A 10,587-nucleotide genomic window follows, 5' to 3' on the forward strand; every position below is an offset into this window, starting at 1 on the left:
GCAGCACCACCCAGGACAACTCCAAGTCCCGAAAACGCCCCCACATCTCATCTCTTCCTCCCACTTCCTACCCCCAGCAGCCACCATGGCCACTTTCTCCACACCAATGCCACAATTTCTTCGATTACTAATCACAATAGTTCATGAATAGACAACTCAGGAAATGTCATCAGAGTACTTCAGGCAGGGTGCATCTCTCTTACAAAATAGGGGAGAAGGTGTAGAAGTCATCTAAGGGAGCCCCTTTGAGGACCTGCAGACCAGGAGAGTGCTGCACACGTTGTCTAGGAGGGACTGGGCACTGACAGACCAAGAGGCCAAAGGTAAAACCGTGACTTGATGCCCCAGAGAAAGCTGCCCATCCACCACCCCTGAGCTGAACAGGTAAAACCTGCAGTTGAGTGGCCAATGGAGAGGAGAAAGGACATATTCCTCCATGGGAAGAGGGACAGGGAAGCAGAGGGTTGAGTGTGGATTTTCTTTGGCAAATGTGACACCATAGCTCACTGATTCAGAAGAACTAGTTACTGGATATTGGATTCATCTCTGTGGAAGGGTTTGCTGAGGAGTATCACCTGGCTAGATGGAAAATGAAGGAAGACAAGGCTTGTCTTTCCCGTTTCCTTCCCAGGTATGGTAGATCTGGAATATGCCCCATTAGCAGCTCCCTGACACTGTTTTGATTACTTAAATAGGACAATCTTAAAGTTTGAGAAAAATTTAAACTAAAAATCAAAGAAGAGCTGTGAAATAAAACCACTAGGCCAGAGAGAGAAATTCATCAACAGAGCAAAATTGCCAACATATCCTGATGCCTAGATATCAACACAAGATAACAAGCCATACTAAGAAACAGGAAGATATGGTTCAGCCAAAGGAACAAACCAAAACTCCAGACAAAACATAGAATTTAAGATGACTAATCAAAGATGTTCAAACAAAACGTCTTAATCAATTCCAGGAGAAGAAGGAATAGGAAGAATAAATATTATTAAGATATCCTACCAAAACTGATCTACACATTCAATGCAATCCCAACAAAAATCAACACAGCATTCTTTAATGAACTAGATAAACTAGCTATGATATTTATTTGGAAAGGAAAGAGGCCCAAAATAGCCAAAGACATATTGAAAAAGAAAAATGAAATTGGAGGGAAACGGACGTGGCCCAGTGGTTAGGGCATCCGTCTACCACATGGGAGGTCCGCAGTTCAAACCCCGGGCCTCCTTGACCCGTGTGGGGCTGGCCCATGCGCAATGCTGATGCGCGCAAGGAGTGCCCTGCCACGCAGGGGTGTCCCCCGTGTAGGGGAGCCCCACGCGCAAGGAGTGCGCCCCGTAAGGAGAGCCGCCCAGCGCGAAAGAAAGTGCAGCTTGCCCAGGAATGGCGCCGCCCACACTTCCCGTGCCACTGACGACAACAGAAGTGGACAAAGAAACAAGACACAGAAAATAGACACAGAGAACAGACAACTGGGGGAGGGGGGGGGGGCATTAAATAAACAAATAAATCTTAAAAAAAAGAAAAGAAAAATGAAATTGGAGGAATCACACTACCTGACTCAAAGCATACTACAAAGCTACAGTAGTGAAAACAGCTTGGTATTGGCACAAGGATAGACACACTGACCAATGGAACCAAATTGAGAGTTCTGATATAGATCCTCATATATATAGTCATATAATATTCGATAAAGCCACCAAACCCTCTCAACTCGGAGAGAATGGCCTCTTCAACAAATGGTGCCTGGAGACCTGGATATCCATATATAAAAGAATGAAAGAGTATTACCAACTCACACCTTATACAAAAATCAACTCAAGATGGATCAAAGACCTAAATATAAGAGCCAAGACCATAAAGACTTTGGAAAGCAATGTAGGGAACCATCTATAGGACCTTGTAATAGGAAATGGCTTCATGAACTTCACACCAAAAACACGAGCAGCAAAAGAACAAATAGAAAAATGGAACTTCCTCAAAATTAAAGCCTTCTGCACCTCAAAGGAGTTTGTCAAGAAAGTGAAAAGAGAGCCTACCCAATGGGAGAAAATATTTGGTAATCATATATCTGATAGGAAACTTATATCCTGCATATATAAAGAATACCTATATCTTGAAAATAAAAAGACAAACAATCCATTTTAAAAATGGGAAAAAGAGAGCGGCGTGTCCTTGGATTTAGAGCGCGGGACGTCTGGCTTTGGAGTAGACTCCTGTGTAGTGCGCGACGAGAGAGCGAATTCAAAATGGGTGATGTTGAGAAGGGCAAGAAGATTTTTGTTCAGAAATGTGCCCAGTGCCACACCGTGGAAAAGGGAGGCAAGCACAAGACTGGGCCAAATCTGCATGGTCTCTTTGGGCGGAAGACAGGTCAGGCCCCTGGATTCTCTTACACAGATGCCAACAAGAACAAAGGCATCACCTGGGGAGAGGAGACACTGATGGAGTATTTAGAAAATCCCAAGAAGTACATCCCTGGAACAAAAATGATCTTTGCTGGCATTAAGAAGAAGGCAGAAAGGGCAGACTTGATAGCTTATCTCAAAAAAGCTACTAATGAGTAATAGTTGGGTACTGCGTTATTTATTGCAAAACAAAAATGTCTTATGACTTTTGTACATGTAACATATTTAAATTGATCTCATACACCAGAATTCAGATCATGAATGGCCGATAGGATATTTTTGTTGGACAGTCTGAGTTAAATAATATTGGCTTATAGTTAAATGTGTATGATCAAGCTTTTTGAATTTGGATAGTAATTCTGGTCCAGCAAGTGCTATCACTGTTTCCCCCTTCTAAAGTTATAATTGGACTCAAAGCTAGGTTGCATTTGTAGTGTTCAACTTTTCACAAAGATAAGTGAATGCCAACTCACAACTTAAAATAGGAGATTGGTTTTATATTTAGATTTATATAATGGTTTTATGAATATATTTAAATACTAAGGGAAATCCCTTCACTGTCTCATAGAGCAAGACTCACCTGTGTTTCAGTTGGTGTTCATCAGCCTGTTTAAAGGCAGGTGCTGAAAATAAGGTAGCTATGTCCACTTTTATCTTTTTGGTCTTTACTGTGTCAATCTAATTAAAATTCCCTGTATCTGAAAAAAAAAAAAAATGGGAAAAAGATTTAAACAGACACTTCTCCAAAGAAGAAATACAAGTGGCTAAAAAGCACATGAAAAAATGCTCCAAATCTCTAGCTTTTAGAGAAATGCAAAGCAAAACTACAATGAGATACCATCTTACTCCCGTAAGATTGGCAGCTATGAAAAAAATAGAAGACTACAAATGCTGCAGAGGATGTGGAGGAATGGTAACACTCATCCACTGCTGGTGGGAATGCAGAAGGATCCAGCAATTCTAGAGGACAGATTGGCGGTTTCTCACAAAACTAGCTATAGATTTGCCATATGACCCAGCAATTCCACTGCTGGGTATATACCCAGCAGAACTGAAAACAAGGAAACAAACCAATATATGCATACCAATGTTCGTAGCAGTATTGTTCACTATTGCCAAAAGTTGGAATCAACCCAAATGCTCATCAACAGATGAATCGATAAATAAAATGTGGTATATACATACAATGAAATACTACTCAGCTATAAGAATGAATATACTACAAACACACATGATAACATGGATGAATCTTGAGAACCTCATGTTGAGTGAAGCAACCCAGGCACTGAAGAACAAATACTACATGACCTCAATGATATGAAATAAGTAAACCAAGCTGCCTCAGAGAGCTAGAGAGTGGATGATAAACTTACAGGAAATTGAAGGGTAGTGGAAGGTTGCGAGCTGACACCTACCTGGGTGAAATCTATGATAAGCTGGAGGTAAGTATTTGTACAGGGAAGGGATAAAATGGGGGCATAGGGATACCTCTGGGTGGGGCTTACAGGCTTGCGAGGGGCTAGGGATGGGAGGATGGGTAATATGGCCCAAGAAATTTGGGGGAGTGTGGGGGAACCTATGAACATAGAAGATTGTCAGGTATGTGTTTGAGAGTATAATGTTGAGAAAACTTTTTCAAAAATATAATAAGGAAGGTTACCAGTTTAAGATGCTTAAAGGGGAGAATCTGACACAGGATAGGCTTCTAGGGAGTGTGTGAGTGCTTATTTTGTGATAGTGGGTTATATCATTGGATGGGGACCCATACAATGACAGTGAAGGTATCCCCACATCCTGGGGAGGACTGATGTTCTCAAATGGAGGGAATTGTGTCTCTCAAGAGAAATGGTGGCTCCCAATGCATTAGGGCAGTCGAGCATGTCAAGCCCTCAACATTGTTGCAAGTATCTCTGAATATGGCCCTTCAAGCAATGAAGATTGATTGTCACTGTGGGCCCTGAGGGGAGGGGAAAGAAGTATTGAATAGATGGAATCAATGTAACTGTGGGGCAATGGAAGTATACCACAAGATTATGCAAGGATGGATATAGGACATGTTAAATTACACCAAAAATGTATAGGGGCCTATAGCCTAAAATGTAAATCATAATGTAAAACATAAGATAGCTAAAAATTTAGAAAATTGTATAGTCTAAAATGTAAACCATAATGTAAATCCAAGTGTAATCTTGTTTGAAAGATCTTGTCTCAATATCTGTATATATCAGTTGCAGTAAAGATTATTGTTAGGGAAGGGACAAAGTATTTTATGTTGGATATGTGGGAGTACCATATATTGTATACATGAATCACTGTGATCTAAAACTTTTGTGAAGACAAGCTAATAATTAGAAAAAAGAAAAGAAAAAGAGAGAATGTAGACACTGAGGAAGACATGGAAGAAGTTGCCTTGCCAATGTGCACACAGGGCAACACTTATTGCAGTGATGGAAGGCAAAATATCAAAAACAAAGCTTTTTAATTTTTTAATTTTTTGATACCCCAATTTATTTTTACTTTAATTTTTCTAAATTAGTATGTATTCTATACCTAACCTTTAAACCCATCACTATATTCCATTTTACTATTAATGGAAACTGGCAATATATTAGGCTTCATTTTCAAAGAAGTTTTGGATCACAGAGAGGTTCAACAATGGCAGGGGAGGAATACTGGTGTGGGATGTTATTGATGTGGGCACATGGTTTGGAGGGAGTTCTTCAGGTCATATATACAGGGTACATAAAAATGTTTGGATATTTTCATAGTGGTTACAGTTAAAAATGACAACTGAGGGAGTGCTGAGTTCCTAGCCAGGGGAGCTCTATTGCATTCCTTAATGGAACAGCAACAATCCCCCAAGTGCAATGGCAAAGACCAAAAAAGGATGGTCCAACAATGAGCCCTTGATACTAATGACTATGCTCGTGAGCCTGTGCACCTGAAAGAAGAACAAGGCCTAGACCTGCAGGGAGCCTAAGAGTTACCTCCTGAGAGCCTCCATGTTGCTCAAATGTGGCCAGTCTTGAAGCCAAATTCAGCATGTAAATACATTGCCTTCCCCCCAGCATAGGGCATGACTCCTGGTGATGAGCCTCCCTGGCACCAAGGGATTACTACCAAGTACAAGTTGATGATGTAACTAGAAAATGACCTTGAATAAAAGAGTCAACTCAGACCAGCAGAATATCTCAGCCTACGTGTAATATCAAGAGTTAAAAATGGGGAAACTGGACTTGGCCCAGTGGTTAGGGTGTCCATCTACCACATGGGAGGCCCACGGTTCAAACCCCGGGCCTCCTTGACCCGTGTGGAGCTGGCCCATGCGCAGTGCTGATGCACGCAAGGAGTGCCCTGCCACACAGGGGTGTCCCCCATGTAGGGGAGCCCCACGCACAAGGAGTGCGCCCCATAAGGAGAGCCGCCCAGCACGAAAGAAAGTGCAGCCTGCCCACGAATGGCGCCGCCCACACTTCCCGCGCCGCTGACGACAACAGAAGCGGACAAAGAAACAAAACGCAGCAAATAGACACAGAGAACAGACAACCGGGGGAGGGGGGAAATTAAATAAATAAATAAATCTTTAAAAATAAAAAGAGTTAAAAATGCTTTTTGGCCTTGAATAAAAGGGGGAAATGGAAAAGGACAAATGAGTTTATATGGTTGTGAGTCTTCAAAAAAGAGCTGAGAGGTCATCAGAGGGGTGGCCCTTACGTACACCTCAGCAGAGTCCCAGAGACAGCTAAAGTAGATACAACCTCAGGTATTGGTTCTTCTGAGGGATACAGAGACCCACAAGTTCTATGGTTATGAGAGGTGGAATTCAGTGCCTTGTCAGTTGGCCCTACTTTGAAGTTTGTGTTCCTGAGTGTGATGGAGTTGAACTCAGATGTGATTTTTGTTCACAAGCCTCTCCTGTTACTTTTACTGGACCTGTGGTTGGTGCAGGGGTTTAGTGTATACTCAGGGGACCTGAATCTCTGGACTGTCCATGTCCATGATAGCCAGGCCCTGGGCCTCAACAGACTTGCAACCCTCTGGTTTATTGGACTTACCCCAGCCAGCTAACAGGGAGATGAAGAAGGTCAACCACCACACCAGGGAGCCAAGAGTGCCTACAACTGCAAGCAGGAGAATTGCATCCAGCATCCATGTGGAATCTAAGCCCCCTCTCGATATAGATGCGGAGTGGACATAACCATTCCAGGGTCCACAGGATAGAGGAATAGAGTATGGATTAGAGTGCATTTACTGATATTCTATTCATGAACTATTGTGATTAGTAATCGAAGAAAATGTATCATTGATGTGGAGAAAGTGGCCATGGTGGCTGCTGAGGGTAGGGGGTGGGAAGAAGAGATGTGATGTGGGGGCACTTTCAGGACTTGGAGTTGTCCTGGGTGGTACTGAAGAGACAGTCACTGGACAATGTATGTCCTCCCATGGCCCACTGGGTGGACTGGGGGAGAGTGTAAACTACAATGTGGACCATTGACCATGTGGTGCAGCAGTGCTCAGAGATGTATTCTCCAAGTGCAATGAATGTCACATGATGATGTAGGAGGTTGTTGTTATGGGATGAGTGGGGTGAGGGTAGTGGGGGTATATGGAGATCTCATATTTTTTTAATGTAACATTTTTTAAAAAGACCAAAAAAAACTGAGATAGTATGGTACCAAGAGTCCAGATCTACAAAAGATATTAAAGGGTGTGTTACAGTTTGAAAGGAAAAGACAAGAGCAAGAGCCCAAGAGAAGAGTGTAGAAATGAAGAATGTAAGTAAGAGAAACTAAAAGGGTTAAAAGACACACAGTAGTAAGATATTACAATAGAAAGCCAAGGGATAAAGTAAATGAAGTAACACCTTTACAGTAGTGACACTGAATGTTAATGGATTTAACACCCCAATTAAAAGATACAGACTGATAGAATGAATAAAAGAAACACAAGTCATCTATTTGTTCTCTACAAGAGACTCTCCTTAGGCACAAGGACACAATCAGTCTGAAAGTGAAAAAAATAAAGGAAAAAATATTCCACAAAAATAATAATCAAAAAAGAGTTGGAGTAGTGGTAGTAATATTAAGTAGATTTTAAATGCAAATCTGTTATGAAATGTAGAAGGTTACTATATATTAATAAAAGGGACAACTCACCAAGAAGAAATAGCAATAATAAATATGTATGCACCTAACTTTGATGCCCCAAAATACATGAGAAACCACTGGCAAAATGGATGGGAGAAACAGACGTCTCTACAATAATAGTAGGAGACATCAATACACCACACTAAGCATTAGATAGAATATCTGGACAGAGGAGAATTAAGGAAACTGAAAACTTGATTAATATGATAAATGAAATAGACCTAATAGATGTTTATAGCAGATTACACCTCAAAACAACAGGCTCACATTCTTCTCAAGTGCTCATGGATCTTTCTCCAAGATAGACCATATGCTGGGATATAAGTCAGATCTCAATTTTAAAAATCGAAATTAGGGAAGAGGATTTGGCCCAACGGATAGGGTGTCTGCCTATCACATGCAAGGTTCAAGGTTCAAACCCAGGGCCTCCTGACCCATGTGATGAGCTGGCCCATGTGCAGCGCTGATGTGAGCAAGGAGGGCTGTGCCATGCGGGGGAGTCCCCTGTGGAGGGGAGCCCCACACTCAAGGAGTATGCCCCATAAGGAGAACCGCAATAAAAGTGCAGCCTGCCCAGGAGTGGCGCTGCACACATGGAGAGCTGATGCAGCAAGATAACGCAACAAAAAGAGACACAGATTCCGGGTGCTACTGACAAGAATACAGGCGGACACAGAAGAACACACAGCAAATGGACACAGAGCAAACAACTGGGGGGCGGGGAAGGGGAGAGAAATTAATTAAATAAATAAATAAGTAATTTTTAATTGAAATTATACAAAACAGTTTGATCATAATGGAATAAAGTTGGAAATTAATAAAAGGTAGAAAAAGGGAAATTCACAAATATACTGAGATTAAACAATACACTCTTAAATAATCAGTGGGTCAAAGAAGAAATTGCAAGAGAAATCATAAAATATCTCAAGAAATATAAAAAGAGAGCACAACAAATCCTAACTTATGGGATAAGCAAAGATAGGGCTGCAAGGGAAATTAATAGCCCTTGGTGCTTATATTTTTTTTAAAAAGGAGAAAGAGCTAAAATGAAAGACCTAACTGTATTCCTACAGGAACTAGAAAAAGAACTGTAAACCAATCCCAAAGCAAGTAGAAGGAAAGAGGGAAGCAGATGTGGCTCAAGCAATTGGGCTCCCATCTACCATATGGGAGGCTCTGGGTTTGATTCCCTGGGCCTCCTGGTGAAGGCAAAAGCTGGCCCGCACCAGAGGGTTGGCAGCTTGTGCATGGAGAGCTGGTGGCCCACATTGCAGAGAGCTGGCATGGCAAGATGATCCAGCAAAGGGAGACACAGAGGGGAGACAGTGAGAGATGCAGCAGACCAGGGAGATGAGGTGGCTCTCCAACACCATAGGTCCCAGGATTGGTAAAAGACAAGCAGACCCAGAAAGAACACACAGCAAATGGACACAGAGAGCAGACAGTGAGCACAAACAACAAAGGGGGTGGGGGGAGAAAGTAAAGAAGGAAAGAAATAATAAAGATTAGGACAGAAATGTAATAGAATTTAAAAATAGAGAAAATCAACAGAACTAAAAGCTGGTTGTTTGAGAAGATCAACAAAATTGATAAACCCTTAGCTAGAATAACAAGGAAAAAAATAGAGAAGATGCACATAAATAAAATCAGAAAAGAGAAAGAAGACATTACCACTGACCCAGCAGAAATAAAAGAGATCATAAGAGGACACTATGAACAACTGTATGCCAGCAAACTAGAAAACATTGATGAAATGGACAAATTCCTGGAAACACATGAAAAAAATCACACTGATCCTAGAATAAATAGAAGACCTCAACAAACCAACCCAAGTAAAGAAATTGAAACACTCATCAAAAACCTTCCAAGGGAGTGGCTGTAGCTCAGTGGTTGAGCACCTGCTTTCCATGTACAAAGTCCTGGGCTCAATCCTCAGTACCTCCTTAGAAAAAAGAAGAAGAAGAAGAAGAAGAAAAAAAAAAACCTTCCCAAAATGAAAAATCCAGGACCAGATAACTTCACAAGGTGGCTGCTACTAATCATTCAAAGATGAGCTAACATCAACTTGCTCAAACTCTTCCAAAAAATTGAACAGAAAGGAATGCTACCTAACTCATTCTATGAAGAAAACATCACCCTAATACCAAAACTAAGTAAATATGAGAAAAGTAAATTACAGACCAATTTCTCTGATGAATATAGACACAGAAATCCTCAACAAATTCCTTATCACCAAACCCAAAAACAAGTTTTAAAAATTATACATCATGACCAAATGTATAAACTATTTGGTATGCAAGGGTGGTTTCAACATAAGAAAATCAATTATTGTAATACACTACAATCATAAATTGAAGAAAAATCATATAATCATCTGGATTGATGCAGAAAAGTCATTTGACAAAATACAGCAGCCTTTCTTGATAAAAACATGTCAAAAGGTAGGAGTGGAAGGAAGATTTATCAATATAATAAAAGGCTTATTATGAAAAACCTACAGTTAACATTGTACTCAATTGTGAAAGACTGACACTTTCCCACTGAGATTCAGGAACAAGACAAGGATATCCACTCTCTCCACAGTTATTCAATATTGCGCTAGAAGTTCTAGCCAGAGCACTTAGGAAAGAAAAAGAAATAAAGGGCACCCAAATAGGAAAGAAAGATGCTATTCGCTGATGATATCCCATACTTAGAAAATCCCAAAAAATCCACAACAAAACTATAACTTATAGAGGAGTTCAGCCAAGTGGCAGGATAAAAGATTAATAGGCAAAAATCAATAGCATTTCTATACAGTACTAATGAGCAATCTAAGGAGGAAGTTAGAAAAAAATTACACTTAAAATAGCAACTAAAAGAAATAAATATTTAGGAATACACTTAACCAAGGACATAAAGGGCCCATATTCAGGAAACTGTATAACTATAAAGCATTGCTAAAAGGAACCAAAGATGATCTAAATAAATTGAGGGATAGTCCATGTTAATAGGTGGAAAACTAAATATCATTAAGATGTCAATTCTAC

The 10,587-nt window shown here is 40.7% G+C and overlaps 1 protein-coding gene across 1 annotated transcript; it reads left to right on the forward strand.

The window, feature by feature from the left end:
• The first annotated feature begins 2,252 nt into the window (after positions 1 to 2,252).
• On the forward strand, positions 2,253 to 2,570 carry LOC101413908 (cytochrome c). Its single transcript, XM_058290310.1, has one exon. It carries the CDS (start codon positions 2,253 to 2,255, stop codon positions 2,568 to 2,570), a length of 318 nt encoding a protein of 105 aa, XP_058146293.1.
• The last annotated feature ends 8,017 nt before the right edge of the window (positions 2,571 to 10,587 follow it).

The sequence above is a fragment of the Dasypus novemcinctus genome, chromosome 30 (assembly GCF_030445035.2).
Source record: "Dasypus novemcinctus isolate mDasNov1 chromosome 30, mDasNov1.1.hap2, whole genome shotgun sequence".
NCBI classification, from domain to species: domain Eukaryota; kingdom Metazoa; phylum Chordata; class Mammalia; order Cingulata; family Dasypodidae; genus Dasypus; species Dasypus novemcinctus.